This window comes from Chrysemys picta, chromosome 3 (genome assembly GCF_011386835.1).
Source record: "Chrysemys picta bellii isolate R12L10 chromosome 3, ASM1138683v2, whole genome shotgun sequence".
In the NCBI taxonomy this organism is placed as follows: Eukaryota; Metazoa; Chordata; order Testudines; family Emydidae; genus Chrysemys; species Chrysemys picta.
In genome coordinates, this window is record NC_088793.1 from 169,201,933 (window position 1) to 169,218,394 (window position 16,462).

General features: G+C 38.1%; 1 protein-coding gene across 5 annotated transcripts in view; it reads left to right on the forward strand.

Annotated features, from left to right (window-relative positions):
• Positions 1–16,462, forward strand: part of UBR2 (ubiquitin protein ligase E3 component n-recognin 2) — a 109,995-nt gene that overhangs the window by 1,277 nt on the left and 92,256 nt on the right. For all 5 annotated transcript variants that reach the window (XM_005301245.5, XM_042855137.2, XM_042855138.2 and 2 more), the window contains exons 2-4: positions 2,122–2,381; positions 6,149–6,227; positions 10,443–10,556. In XM_005301245.5, the coding sequence (XP_005301302.2) occupies positions 2,122–2,381; positions 6,149–6,227; positions 10,443–10,556 (453 nt within the window). The remainder of the gene's footprint in view (positions 1–2,121; positions 2,382–6,148; positions 6,228–10,442; positions 10,557–16,462) is intronic.

Below are 16,462 nucleotides of genomic sequence, written 5' to 3' on the forward strand. Positions count from 1 at the left end.
AAATTAAGCAATCAATTTAATACGGAAACCCTCGCTAAGATTTTATAGGCCACAGAGTTTTATCTAGAAAACTTAAATTCTGTACCCTTTGCTAAAATGTAATCTACTCCAGGGCAAAATTAAAAATAAATTATTATTTATTAAAACATGTAATCATTTTAGAAAATATCACTGACTTTCAAGGATAAATTAGCAGTTTATGTGAGACCCCGAGAGAATCTTTCTACCAGTATAAGAATAACCACAATTATTGGGAAGGATAGGCTGCTCACCTGGGAGATGTGATTTTTTTTTTTTTTTCTCTCTGACTAGGTACTTGTCTGAGCTTGTAGTAAAACTTAATCACTCCGGTTTTTCCAGATAGAAGGTAGTAATATACTCTAGAGTTGAGATGAAGCAAGTTTAAGATACTAGGCTAAGGAAAGAATTAAAACAATAGAACTTATGTGTACTGCAGAATATGGCCTTGGAAATGACCCACTTTTGGGAGAAACACAGCAGGAGATGCAAGGTCAATTCTAATGTAATTAGATTTAGTTCCTAATACAGTAGTAGAAGATATTCAGCACAAGTGAGGAAAACTAGATTAGTTTAAATATATGTATATATATTTAAAGGCTTACAAGAACAGAGAGGTCAAATTCTTGGAGAGAAAAGAAGATAGGGGGAAAAAAGATGTAGTTTCTTTGATCTTTTATCGGAATGGCCGGTTTAACTATAGAGCAAAATAACTCTATGAGATTTTTGGTTGCTGGATTTTTTTTTTTTTTGGTAGTCTTTCACCCAGGGCCAGTTTGGAAAAATTCCAGTTCTCTGAACACAAAAGGTAACTTAGTACTAGAAGATTGAGTAGTTTCATTACCAGGGCTTTGAGAAATCAGTACTGGGGGCAAGGAGGGTAGAGTAAATTTCTACCATCAGTTCTAAGAATTGTATCAGAAATAGTCTAGCAATAAAATTAGCTGCTTCTAAACTGTTTAAATATGACATTTTCTGCTATGGTTTTATTATAGGTGTTCAGCATTTTCCAAAGAGGCACAGTGTGAGTGTCATCAGTGGAAAAAGTGCTATATAAATTTAAAATAGCAAACAGTACAAATAAGGGTAAATTCTAAGCTCTTTCATGAAGATTTTTCAGAATAGTGCTTGTCTACTCTAATATAGGTCCTTAAGAGAAGACAATACATTATTCCAGTGAAATCAAGCTATAGCAGCTGGTTTCTAAAACCAATTATTTCTGTATAAGTAATTCTTGCTTTTCATCCATATTTGGGTTAATTCTGAAATGAATGAACTAGTTTTCTCATAATCTGAAGTTACCAAGAAGTATTTGGTAGTAGTAATTGCATGTTGGTAAAGTTTATACACAGTACAGTACTGAATCAGTGCGTACTTGTAGTACGTGTATATGTCCATTGTTGATTATATTCTGTACTAATGATTATCAATAGTACATCAGTTAAAAATGGCAAACGGTAAAGTCTTCAGTTACATGGTTGAAATAAAACAAATGTAATGAGAGGGACACATTTTTACAATATACATAATGCATCTCACCTTTTGTACCTTGTGTAATTGAGGGGAAAATGTTTTGACTCTAGGGGATACAGCAGATACATCCTTTGAAGGTCACTGTTCAACTTGAAACATTTAAAAATTGAAATAATTCTAATTTCTGACAGATTACCCTTTAAACAGTATGTCCTGAGTTTGTTTTTAAAAAGGATTCTTTAAACAAAAATTGTGTAAGGAATTTTCTTCTTTATTGATGTATTAAGGTCCTTTCAGAAAGGAAAGAATAGATATACACTATGATGGAGATTTTTGAGAGTTAGGCGCTAATTCTCCTTTGTGCCTTTGAAAATCTCCCTGTGTGTGCTGTCAAATTCACAAAATATTCAAATTGAAAAAAAGAAACATTTTTGCTAATGTTTATTTGTAGTAATCTACGTTACTTGTAACTGTAGTAGTTACAAAATTTTCACAGAGAAATTTGACTTTAAAGTTTGCAGTGTCCCTTTAGCTTTTAGGTTGAAAAGAAAGGTGCTATAACAGTTATGACTGGGTGGTGTTGATTTTATTTGTGAGTAATTTTGTTTAATGTTTTCTTTTTAATTAAAGAAATGGCTACAAGCAACTGATCTTCCTAAAGAAGTATACCTGCATCTAGCCTACTATGTACCCAAAATTTACTGCAGGGGTCCTAACCCTGCCCCACAAAGAGAAGACATGGTAGCACAACATGTACTGCTGGGACCAATGGAATGGTATCTATGTGGTGAAGATCCTGCATTTGGATTTCCAAAACTTGAGCAAGCAAACAAACCTTCCCATCTTTGTGGTCGGGTTTTTAAAGTGGGAGAACCTACATACTCTTGCAGGTAGCTTAATTCCACAATTCTCCTAAATGATTAATGCTCAACTTTTTTTGGTAGAAACATTTTTGTCCTAATGAAAATATTAACTGTCTATACATATTTTTAGTATACTTGGAACATTGTGGGTGTTGTCTGGTTTGTTATTGGTAACATACTAAAGACTTGATCAGCAGGAGAAAAATTAATTACAGTATCAGTATAATTAAACAGATTTAATTTTTGAAAATGTCAGTGTTGGTTATTAAAAAGAAAAAAATACTATTAGATAAAGGGGAAGGTGGCTAAACTGTCAAATCAAGTCCAAGGCTTAAATGCAAAAATTGAAATTAATTTATCATTAATTAATTCAAATGTTTAACATGCATCTACAGATGTTCCTCCTGTGTTCTGAATATCTTTCAATGAAAAGTACAATTAATGGTGATTAGATTGGTAGGCAAAAAAAACCTAACTTGCTCATTAAGCCCGCTCCCCTATTTATTTTATTTATTTATTTATATATGGAGATATACCTATCTCATAGAATTGGAAGGGACCCTGAAAGGTCATTGAGTCCAGCCCCCTGCCTTAAGTAGCAGGACCAATTTTGCCCCAGATCCCTAAGTGGCCCCCTCAAGGATTGAATTTATAAACCTGGGTTTAGCAGGCCAATGGTCAAACCACTGAGTTATCCCTCCCCTGTTGTCTCTTAAAAATCTCATTTCTGTTGTGAAGCCTACAAGAAGTGAATAGGAGGATGTTACCAATAAATATTAAAAACCATATTATCAAGATCTGCATATGACTTAAAGTAGCTATGATTTTATTGTCACCTTGTCTGTCTTGTTCCTTTCCCATTTTTTGCTATGTTAACCTTTGTACATTTTCAGCACAAGAACCACATAAGAATGGTCATACTGGGTCAGACCAGTGGTCCATCTAGCCCGGTATCATGTCATGCAACAGTGGCCAATGCCAGATGCTTTAAAAGGGAATGAACAGAACGGCAATCATCAAATCATCCTAACCCCTTTCGCCCAGCCCCAGCACCTGGCAGTCAGAGGCTGAAGGACACCCAGAGCATGGGGTTGCGTACCTGATCATCTTGCCCAATAGATTATTTAGGTTAATCTATACAGAAGCCCCTGGAACCTCATAAAATGGGGTCCCTAATCCACAAACTATTGGAACTCATTTACAAAACTTTTCTTAAACATTACATGAATATATTGTCTCATACTATAGAATTAGAATTTATAATCCCTATTCTATGACGGGAGATCTTTGAGCTATAATGTACCTTAATTAAAACTATCTTTAGATAGGTTTTTTTCCTCAAAAAGCATTTTATTTAATTTTCCTATATCACCTGGGATATAGGAAACCCATATATAGGGGGCACCACCGTGCCCACCACCTCCTCAGTTTTGTGAATCTAGACCAAAATATCATGTGCTCTTATTGAAAAACGTTTACAATTGCCAAAAAAAGTTTTTTTTTTTTTTAAATCATTGATTTTTATCCACCCTGCCTGAAACAAAACATGTTTTGGCAATTGTAAACGTTTTTCAATAAGAGCACATGATATTTTGGTCTAGATTCACAAAACTGAGGAGGTGGTGGGCACGGTGGTGCCCCCATATATGGGTTTCCTATATCCCAGGTGATTGCCCTAATAACCAGGGTATTGGTTATTATGGGATGGGTCTCTGAGTCTCCCCTGTTGAAGCTTTTTCATTTTGTATAAATTATTCATTGGAGCAGGGACTGGAACCTGGGTGAGGCAGCTTTCCTTTCCCCCTCACCCCCTGGTTAGTGTCATTGTCACTCATTGGATTGATGAATATTTAATTTTTTATACAAAGTGGAACAGCTTCAACAGGAGATGTTGAGACACAGGGTTCTCACCTGGGATATGAGAAATTTGGGTTCAAGTCCCAGTGGGGAGTTAAAGCTGGATCTCCCACATTCTGGGTAAGCAACCTAACCACTGGACTGTTGGGTGTAAGGGTGGTAGTGGCAGCAGCACCACCTCAGCCACCTTGTTTTTGTGAGTAGCTCCTAAATACCCTTTTGAATCTAGCCTGAAAAAAATCAAATCTAATTCCTAATCAGTAGGCTATAGAGTCATTCTTATTCTTTGTGATCCAGAAGAATAATACCTTAGCTAAACATGAAACTTCCTTTACTTGAGCTGATGAAAACTGTGCTGTGGTAATTATAGTAACTTCTTCCAAACCTGTGTTTTCAAGACCAGCATCACAAGATATTAAGAAAACAATAGCCAGTGTTGTAGGAAAGCATGGAAAAATGCAGTTCCTTGATATAATCATTCAGAGAATGATAGGTTTACTGTTTAAATTCACTTGGTATCTTCATCTCAGTAGAAAATGTGAAGAACAGTTCAGGTACACCAATATGGTTGATTTTTGCAGTTTTCAGTATGGGAAAGTGATTTGTGCATATCAGGATTGAGTCTCTACTTTTCTGCTAGACCTATAGTACATATATTGTTACTATGTATCCTTTTGTACTTAATAGCTTATACTTTGTAGTTGGTGGCAAATGGGGGAGAAGAATTTTTTTCTTCAACCCTACAGGATACAAATTTGCTATTGTTTGTAATCCATGAAATACTCTAAAAGTATGAGAACCTGAAAAATATGTTCTTGTTTTTTAAGAAGCTTGTAGACCTGCAGCAACTAATGTGTTAGGCTTCGATACTTACAGCTTGCTGGGATTATTCACAGGCTTTTTTTTGTTTCACTAATTAAATTGGCACTTAAAATAAACTAATGTAAACAAAAAATACTATTGGTAATATTTATGCTGTGGATCCATGATTATTCCTCTACTGATACTGATGAATTGGGCCAAATGGAATTAAGAATACTAGTAGGTGCTTCATAGCTTTTTGTTTATTTTTTTTTTTTGTTTTGAACAAAATAAGGGATTCATGTGACTTGTTTATATTCTTTCTTGATGGACATCTCAGGAAATCCTTAGTTTCTCTTCAGATATTTTTTTAGATGCTCTTTATTTTTCCATTGTGAAATCTGACTCCCTGAATCTATATCTGTGGCTGTTAGTCAGTTGCCTGTAGTGTCAATATATCATGTGATTGTTTTTTCAAATTTTTGGCTATATGAACAAGGCAATTGCACATTAGTCTTTTACCCGATTTCTAGAGGTGGTACATCCAAGTGTTACAGTTAGTACCTGTAAAAAGTGTTTGCCTTCTCTAAGTGGTCCTTGATCTTCTGGTGGTTGTGAAAATCTTGTTCTTGGAACTCATTAGAAGACTTGTAGGGCTAAACTTAGAAGCAAAGAGGTGGTTCCTAATCTTTTTTGCATGTAACTTTTCATACAAGGTGTGATGAAAATCTGTGTGCATTGATTACTTAGGACCATGTCTAGCACTTGCATCCTATACCCTGAGAGAACTTGCTTGGTTATGTAGTTTTCATGATTTTCTATACCTTAAAAACAGGTTTGAATCTGGTAACATGGCTGGGTTACCAGGTAATGCACTTGTTTCATCTACTGAAGGTAATATGTTCATTACCCAAATGCTTTTCCAGGCCTACTGCCCAGGCTGTTCTTCATAGCCACTCCTGCTCTAGGAATAAAATTTCCTCTCATTGTCTCATCAAAAACTATCATATTCCTGAATAACAAACAGTTTAGCAAGAAGGCTCACATTCATGTATTTTGAAAATAAACTGTTATTAGATGCATAATTAAAAGTTAAAGTAATATTTTTTGCTTAATTTTTTCCTCTCTGTTTCCAGAGACTGTGCGGTTGATCCAACTTGTGTGTTATGTATGGAGTGCTTTTTGGGAAGTATTCATAGAGAGCATCGATACAGGGTTAGTAATCTTATTGGAGTATATGAATTGGGTATAATATATACCTCTACCCCGATATAATGCGACCCGATATAACATGAATTCGGATATAACGCGGTAAAGCAGCGCTCCAAGGGGGTGGGGCTGCGCACTCCAGCGGATCAAAGCAAGTTCAATATAATGCGGTTTCACCTATAATGCAGTAAGATTTTTTTGGCTCCTGAGAACAGCATTATATCGGGGTAGAGGTGTATTTCTTATGAATGGGTATATTCAGAGTTCCAGTATGTAATTTATATTTAAGAATGTTTATGTATTTCAAAATAAAGTGTGTATACGAATATACACGCACAGTATGGTTGGAATTAAAAATGTGCAGTGTAACCTTACCAGAACTGGGAGTTTTAACCTCAGTTTAAAAGCTTAGCTTTAACAAGACTTAGTTAATATTTGAAACCACTGAGCAAATTATTGTAGTAGTGTTCCTACACTTTAATCTTAAATACCATCACAATTCTAAATTAAACATAAATTGGAGTTAGTTTTATTATGGTAAACTTGTGGTTTTCAATCTTTTTCATTTGTGGACCCCCAAAAAATTTCAAATGGCGGTGCGGACCCCTTTGGAAATTCAACTTGTGATCTGCAGACCCCTACCATAGAAATCTTAGACTGAAAACTGACTGAACAGAATTCAACTATAAGTGTTGCATATGCTTAGCATGGCATTGGGTGCAGTGTGAGAAAGGGCACTAAACTGTGGGCTTCTATGGTAATGGCACATTCAGGTTTTGACCTGGAGCTGGGGTATTCACATATGCAGACACCTTAGACCTAGTGTACAGCTCCTCAGGGGTCTGCAGACCACAGGTTGAAAATCACTGTTAGACATAGTTTCACTTAGTTTGGTGTGTGTGTGTGTGTGTGTGTGTGTGTGTGTGTGTGTGTGTATATATATATATATATATATAATGAAAGGTGTTGAGCAAACTTATGAGTGAGAGAAGTTAGTTAAAAAAGTAACATTTTGGTTTCTTAGATTTAAACATACTTCTGCACTGCCATGAACTCCTGCACAACAGAAGTTTGTTAATGCACGAGTAGGGCCCTGCCAAATTCATGGTCAATTTTGGACAATTTCATGGTCATAGGATTTTAAAAATTGTAAATGTCTTGATTTCAGCTATTTAAATCTGAAATTTCGTGGTGTTGTAATTCATAGAACTGGAAGGGACCCCGAGAGGTTGTCTAGTCCAGTCCCTTGCACTCAAGGCAGGACTAAGTATTATCTAGACCATCCCTGACAGGTGTTTATCCAACCTGCTCTTAAAAATCTCGAATGATGGAGATTCCACAACCTCCCTAGGCAATTTATTCCAGTGCTTAACAGCTCTGACAACTAGGAAGTTTTTCCTAATGTCCAACCTAAACCATCCTTGCTGCAATTTAAGCCCATTGCTTCTTGTCCTATTCTCAGAGGTTAAGAAGAACAATTTTTCTCCCTCCTCCTTGTAACAACCTTTTATGTACTTGAAAACTGTTATGTCCCCTCTCAGTCTTCTCTTTTCCAGACTAAACAAACCCAGTTTTTTCAATCTTCCCTCATAGGTCATGGTTTCTAGACCTTTAATCATTTTTGTTGTTCTTCTCTGGAATTTCTCCAATTTGTCCACATCTTTCCTGAAATGTGGTGCCAGAACTGGACACAATACAATTGTAGCGGTCTTGACCCAAAAAGGACTTGTGAGGGGATCACAAGGATATTGTGGGGGGGTTGCAGTACTGCTACCCTTACTTCTGTGCTGTTGCCTGCAGAGCTGGGCCCTCAGTCAGCAGCCGCCACTCTCTGGCTGCCCAGCTCTGAAGGCAGCAGCACAGAAGTAAGGGTGGCATGGTATGGTATTGCCACCCTTACTTCTGTACTGCTGCTGGGGGGGCTCCGCCTTCAGAGTTTGGTGCCTGGCCAACAGCCACTGCTCTCCAGCCACCCAGTTCCGAAGGCAGTGCAGAAGTAAGGGTGAAAATATTGTGACCCCCACCCTAAAATAACCTTGTTTGGGTCAACAGGGTTGCATAATTTTTGGTGGTGCCCAGAACAGGTTCAAGTCCTGCCTCACCCCACCTGCCTAAGGCTCTGGGAGGGAGTTTGGGTGTGGGAGGGGAGAGGGGTCGGGCTCTGGGAGGGAGTTTGGGTGCAGGGGGTTGGGGTGCAGGAGGGAATGTGGAGGTCAGGCTCTGGGAGGGAGTTTGGGTACAGGGTCTGGGCTGGGGCAGAGGGTTGTGGTGCGGGAGAGGGTGAAGCATGTAGCGCTTACCTCAGGCGGCTTCCGAAAGCGACCCGCACCCCCCTCTGGCAGCAGCTCCTAGGCAGGGGGCTGGAGGGGTCTCCATGTTCCACTGCCCGCAGGGACCACCCCTGCAGCTCCCATTGGCCTCAGCTTGGGATAGCCTGTGGGTCCCGTCCATCTGTCCCCGTCCCCCCCGGGGCCGCAGGGATGTGCTGGCCTTCCGGAAGAGGACTGGGCGGGCAGGAAGCCGCCTTAGCCCTGTTGTGCTGCCAGTGGTGGCGGCGGGGGCCCTGAGCCCTTTTAAATTGCCTGGGGGCAGCAGGGGGGATGCTCCGGGGGAGGAGCTTGGGGGTGGCAGGTGGGGCTGGGGGAGAGACTAGGCTCCGAACTGGAGCCGGGCCACCATATTCTTATATTGGTGGAGTACGGGCACCACACACCCCTGAACCTTGTGACCCCTCTGCAACTCCCTTTTGGGTCAGGACCCCCAATTTGAGAAATGCTGGTCTCCCTTGTGAAATCTGTATAGTATAGGGTAAAAGCACACAAAAGACCAGTTTTCATGGTCCATGACATGTTTTTCATGGCTGCGAATTTGGCAGGGCCGTATGCATGAGAGCTAGAAAAGGAAACGCTAGAAAGAAAAGTGAAATAGATTAGTTTGTCAAGCTGAGTGAAATATTTAAGTAAACACACAGAGCTGAAACGAGTAAAATAAAAAATTTAGCTTCTTTAATCCACAGTACTGTTAGTAGTACAGGTGAGTATTTTTTTTTATTTTTTTAAACTTGATGTTCCTTTTAACTAGCACAAATATTTACTTAATTAGTCTTTACATATCAGTCTGTTTCTTTGGTACTGTCAAGTGTGTAATAGAATTTCTGTAGAAGTGTTACAGTTGAAACGAACGGAGAGAACTTCTTTTCCTCTCTCAATACCCTTGATAGCCTACTTGCGTTTACTATTATGGAGGGTGTTAGTATGCACTCTTCATTTAATAACTACTAATGCAATATGAAACAACAGTAATAGAGGCTTTTGGAGGTGTAAAATGTTCTCTAAAAATGAAAAAAAGATCTGAGTGCCTTGACTAACTTGGTAGACAGAAAAGGAGAATGTGTACTGTGGAGAATCTGTGGATCAAAAATAGGTCACAGAATTGTTATGTATTCATGAACTCCATTCACATTTGTGATTTAAGAAATAATTGTACTCAATACTTATTTCGAGAGCTTTTAATTTTAAAATGAAGTTTTACTAACAGTGTGGAAATGCAAATATTTGTCATTAGAGAGACAAGGTGAGTAAGGTAATATCTTTTATTAGACTAACTTCTATTGGTCAGAGACACAAGCTTTTGAGCTATGCAGAGCTCTTCAGGTCACAGCACTGCAAACAGTTTTTTTTCACTATCAACTTTAGTAAGCGTAACAGAAGCCAGTTGTTATAAATGTGGCCCTCAAACTGTAGTGACTATCCCTCTGATGTCCCTATATAGTAGGATGTGGCAGTATGCGATTTGTTTTCAAAACAAAAGTGTCCTGTTTATAAATGACATTATAATGCAAACATTTTAAATATTGGAATTTGAAGAAAAGGTTCTGTTTAAAAGAAAAAAAAATCAAACCAGTCTTCTGTGACTGATTCAGAATAAGTGTATACTGGTAATTTCTGTGTTCTATAAATACATCAGATGCTGTATGCGACCTCCCCAAGCCTATGCTCTAGAGTTACTTTAACAATATAATTGTATGTTTTTTTTTTTTAAACAGATGAATGATGTAGATAATCTCTGTGTGTCACGGACATTTATTGACATGCTTTTACCATATTTATTTGCGTAGCATACAGGAAAATCTCTAATAGCATAAGGGTTAATGTGTTGGTGCTTTCAGTATAAATAGAACTTGCACATGAATACAGTTTTGTGTGTTTTAAACAACTTCAGATGACAACATCATGCGGAGGAGGTTTCTGTGATTGTGGTGATACTGAAGCTTGGAAAGAAGGTCCGTACTGTCAAAAGCATGAACTTAACACAGCAGAGACAGCAGAAGAGGAGGTAATAAATAAAATTTTAATATATAGATACTGTATAATAGTGCTAGTTTAGGACAGTATATGCTGCCAGACCAAATTATGCACAATTCTGAAATTCAGAAGGTAAGGGAAAATAAATCTCTAATCATCTTATATGTGACTTCTGGAAGGTTATAAATTCATCTCAAAAATAAGAAAACCAAATGCTATAGAAATAATAAAATCTGTATACTTCAGTGTTTTAGTGAAATGGTGGACTCTTAAATTTTTAATAAATATTGGAACATTTGTAGTGTCCTAGTATTTATGTTAAAGCTTTAAGCCCATGAGTGAACCAAATTGAAAGTCAGAATTTTTGCGCTAGAAATTATTTGGTTGGTTGAAAATGTTGTCTTGATATGCTGTTTACTTTAGATAAAAAATTACAAATATCCATGTGCTGAGATGATATAGTAATTAAAAGAAGAAATTATTTAGGATGAAAGCTGTTAGTCTTCTCTACTCAGCCAATAAGTAAAACAAATTGGAAGCTTGCTGCATGCTAAATATAAATATTGGTACTACACCATATTATACACTAGATAAAATTAATATAAAATTACATATTAAAACTACTTTAAAAACCAGCTATTTAGATTGCAAAGTTAAGCATGCAAAAATAGAAAAAGCTAGATTTCTGGTTGCCCAGGTAGCCATAGTTCTGTCCTTGTGCATCCATCCTATGCACTGAATGAAGAAAGTGTGCTGTGAGGGGGCGGGGGGGGGGGGGGATGTAATTAAAGACTACATCATAATGGATGCATATAAGGGAGCAAATTAAGTTTGCACATGCAACCTGTATTCTGACATTTCCTAACATTCATGTGCTAGACTTTACAACCTAAATAACTTTCTTTTAAAGTAGTTTTTTTAACGTAACTTCTAAGGGGTTTTTAACAGGAAAAAGTTTAAAAAAATAAATTCTGTTACAACTGTAACAAACCCCTCATCATAGATCATCAGCGGGGTTTGAATCCTGAATCTTCAGCACTGCAACAGATTTCTACCACTTGAGACACAGGACTAACCATGTTAGCTAGTAGCATAAGAAGGATGTTATCCCAGAAAGGTGGATGGACAGCTAGTGTCATGTGCTGGGTCCAAGGAGGTTTATGTGGGGAATCTGGCCTGGTTCTCCATTTCTTCTTCACTGGGTCTGAGAGAACTCCTTCCCTTTTTTTGGTGCCCCCACAGAGGAGCTGCGACGTGCTAAAGGGGGTGGTGGAGGAGCCCAATCTGGCTATGTCTGGTGTGCGTGCGCTCTCTCTTCCTTCCCCCCCACTGCTACAACTGCTCCAACAACTGCTAGATGTTTCCAGGTAGTGTGCAGTGGTGATGGTGGTATGGTGCTGCTGTGGTGAATGTGTGGACCTGACTCTTCAGAATGTTTTGTTAGTTAATTCTGCATGCTGCCAAAATTTCCCATGGAACACCAGTAACAGAAGGGAAATGATGACTTTCAACAGTTTTTATAGCTCTGTCAGATCTGAAGAGAACTTAATGGGAGAAGGGAAGAAAAGTCCTTAATCTGAGGGCCATGTCTCTGCTGAATTTCAAAGGCCTGCTGCAAAAAATGGAGATGTTTAGAACCTCTCTTTAAAAAAAACAAAAATACAAACAAACAAAAAAACAAAAAACACAAGAATATTTTGTAACTGAAAGTGTTGGGCATCTCATTACTGTTATTTATATTTGTCTGTCTAACTGCTCTAGGTGCCTCTGACATATACTTAAAAATATATCAAATCAAAGAAAGAAACAGCAATCCCATATATTTAAAAAGCTAGGGAACAAGGCAGCCCAAATAAACCAGATCCCCATAATACTTAATATTCCCCAAAACTATATGCTTCTTCAGCAGCTCTTTTAAGAAGATGTGCTGCAGCATTTATTATTTTTCATTTGTATTACCACATCATGTAGGAGTCCTAATCATGGATCAGGACCCTATTGTGCTTGGTGTTGTATACAGAACAAAAAGACAGTCCCTGCATTAAGAAGCTTACAATCTAAGTAGAAGACAAGATATAACAGATGGATACAAGCAGCGAGGTGGGGGTGAGGACAAGGAAACAGTGAGACAGCATTGGTCAGCAGTGTAGACAGCGGTATCCGTGTAGCAGCAGCCACACAACTATTGTCAATTTTTTTCTATAGACATTATGGCAAAGGAAAGCTTTAAGCAGGGATTTGAAAAAAGGCTAGTGCGGTGGCTTTACGCATGTTTACAGGGAGCTCCTAGCAAGTGTGAGGGGGAGCACAAAGGTTCTTGGTTTGAAAACTTAACACATGGGTAATGCAGGCTGGCATCATGGACTGATCAGAGGCAGGATAGGAAATGAGAGATGCTAGGTAGGGTGGGGATAGGCTCAAAGGGCCTGGAAAGTGATGACAAGCAGTTTGTTTCGGCTTAGTAGGATTAGATTTTTATCGGTAAATGTTGGTAAATGTTGATTTCACCATATATACACACACAAACTTGACAAAAAAATATCTCTAGCTGTGATGATCAAAATTTACAAATGGGCAGTGTAAGCTTGAGAACTTATGAGAGTTTGATATTTATTTTGTATATTCTGCCATGTGATGTTGACAATTTGTGTTTTAACAGTTATTCAATATTAACTATTTGAATCTTAACAGCTACATTCCGGTCCCCTAGTTTTTTGGTGGGTGTGAACTTTTAAATAGAAAAAATGCTTAAAACTCCTAATTTCATGTAACTGAAAATTTTAATTTATAAAAATCAGGAAAAGAAGCTTAGAAATAAACATAGATATTATCTGTCAAAATTACAACAAAAAAAATTGAATTCTGCCATGCCTACTTATATTTGCTGCTATAAACAAGGGGAAGCCAGGGGAGAGATGCAAAGAGCAGATGAGAAGCCATCAGTGATAATGGACTGAAAGTTCCAGAAAGGTTGCCAGGTGACAATGATGAACAATGGTGAAAGAGAACAGGTGATGGTCTGAGGGGGGGAACTTGGCAGCAGAGATTAAAAAGAGAGCAATACTGGGTGAAGACCAAGTCAAGTGAACCACCCTTATGGTGAGTGGGAGAGCGTATCCAGGGCAACAGGTTTAATGAAGAGGAGAGGGTGAGGAAACATGCAGCTTAAGGGGCAGATGGGTTATTATGGAAGTTGATGTCACCAAATATGAGTGTACACGGGAGATTGCGAGGAGAGGAAAAGAGGGAGCTCGGAGTCAAAATCACAGAGCAGAGCTCATGGGGTGAGTTGGGTGGACAGTAATGTGAAGGGAGAGAGGAGAGAAGAGTTGAATGCAGCAGTGTTCAAAAGAGGTGGAGGAGTGGGAAGGGGAGGTGGGAGGGATTGGAAGTGACAAACAGGAGATCAGAAGACTAGCACCCTCATCATGGTGTGATCCAGAGTGGGGAGTGTAAGAGAAGGAGAGGCCTCTGTAAGAGAAGGCAGCTGTAGGGGTAGTGTCAGAGGAAGGGATCCAGGTCACTGAGAGAGGCAGGAGCTGGAGGGAATAATATATGAAGAGGCTGTGGATTGCTGTGATCGTTTTAGAGATGGACAGGTAGAGAAGAGGAGTGAGGTTAGGAGTGGTGGCACAAGATGGGTGGAGATGGTTGTGTGGACAGGTGAGGGGAGATAGTGCCAGAGTTGACATCAGAGGTGATGAGGACATTCAGATGTGGGACCTAGATTTCTGCTGCTGGTAGAGGGAATTAGATGGGGGTGGAGAAGGGCTGAGATGTAGGTAGAGGTGGTGGAACTGTAGAGGGAGTGAGCGTAACCAGGAAGAGAAGTTGGTGGTAGTGGGAGGAAAGGGAGGAGGAGGAGAATGATGATGCCAAAGAGATGTGGTGACAGCTGCGGATGAGTGGCAGATGGCCTGAAGTTTAATAGATACTGGGGTATTTTGGACCCGGGGGGGAGAGCAAGGAGTGCATTCCAAAGGAGAAAAGCCCTTGCAGAGACAGGTTCCCTTCCCCCAATATCTGTTATACCTCTTTTCTATACAAATAATTATATTTTATAGTTATAGTTAAGTATTTATTTTAATGTTTCTAATTTGATCACTTATAGTACTGTGAAACACACATTGTGAGACTGTGTTATGGAAAAAGAAATGTGTTTCTCAGTTGATTCTGGACATTTATCAGCCATCTGACTGCCAAGGTTCCCCAGTGTTCTTAAGCACCTCTTTTATTTGTTAAATGTCTCTCAAAATATTGGGGGAAACTGATTGTCTGTCTGATTATAATCCCAAGTTGGTGGTTGTTTTTGTGTGTGTGTTTTTTTTTTTGTTTGTGTCCCCCCCACGCCCGATGGATCATTTGTGTTTATAGCAGAGGTATTCCTTTAAGATGGTTTAAATACAAAGAACATTGGAAAAGTCACGATTAGACTAAAGATGGAGGCAGGGAAGAAAATTATGCAGACTACACATCCCAGTTAGAATAATAATATAGTATTTAGTATTGCTAACTTTTTTTCACTATACCACTCATGAAAAGTTTTCTGCTGTAAGAGCTATTACCTCTTACTCTCTTGGAATGCACTTTTTTATGACAAATGAATTTCTTAAAACTTAAAACAGCAATAATATGATGCCCATCAGCCCTGCATGAAACTAATAAATTAGTCATCTGGAGCTTTATGAAGTTAAATTAGTTCATGGAAAAATTGGCTCTGTTTATCTTGAGGCTATTTTAATTCTCCTAATGGGAAGAAGAGGTTGTGGGTGTTTTTTTTCTTGTTTTTTTTTTTTTTTTATGAAAGGTGAAAGCACATTAGCCAGGAAAATAAGAGAAGAATGGTTATTGGAAAGTCACTATATCTGTATTACGCCTCAATTTTAATAGATTATTTTCAGGAGCCAAAAAGAATAGAACATCTGACTGAAATATCATGCATTATTTGTTTACTTAAATACACATTTTAAACTTAAGTCCAGGCTGTGGAGATTTTTTTAAGTAGTTCCTAATTTTTGTTTCTATGTCTACTATGTGTGTGTTTGAGTTTTTTTAAAAGGCAGCCTTTTGAAGAACAAACACCATGGAAGTCTATTATAGACTGGTTCCATGTTAGAGGGAAGACTAAACAGTGTAGAGTTAGTGCATGGTGTTGTTTTACCATTTAAAAAAACAGGCTTAAAAAAACGGCAGTTTTTTTTTTTTTATTATAAAATAATTTTAAAAAGTAGTAAAATAGCACCAGGTACTTCCAAAGGTTTTCTATCTGATGCCTATGCCTCTCAATAGGCTACCTTTGCTCCAGTGAAGTTCTCTGGTACATCATGTTGCATTCTGATGCATATGGTTGTGGAGTATGAGTAGATAGCAGTTACTCCAGGGAATCTGAAATCATGAGTGGGCAAACACAACTTGTAATCTTTGCTGTGCTCAACATCCTTCTTATCTTTCCTATTTTCAGATTGATGACATAACCTTAAAGATAATAATAATAAAATATGAGTCACCTTTAAAATATGTCATTTTACTTCAATATCATTTCCTTCTCATGTGGACCATGTGCTCCTTTTAAGGAACAACCTCAATTTTCAGCATTGATGACATCACCAAACTAGTGTGCACTGCTTTCTAAAGTCAAGTTGTACTGCTTCTCACTCTTTTATCTTACAATATTATTATTATTGTAATGACAGATTTGCTAAGGTTAATAGTTACTTGTTCTTCATAAGTTAATGCTACTTATCAGGAGGAGGTAAAAACTCTCTTATAAAAGCTTGCTTTGGAATAAAACTTATCAAGAAGGAGGGGAGAGAGGGAATTGGTTTGGTAGCCTGAAGTAAGTTTGATTTTTTTTGCAAACATTATTTCTAGTTTAAGATTCCAAGTTTGCAGTCATATATAGCTCTAAAAGGATTTCAGTTAAATAAATAAGCTGAA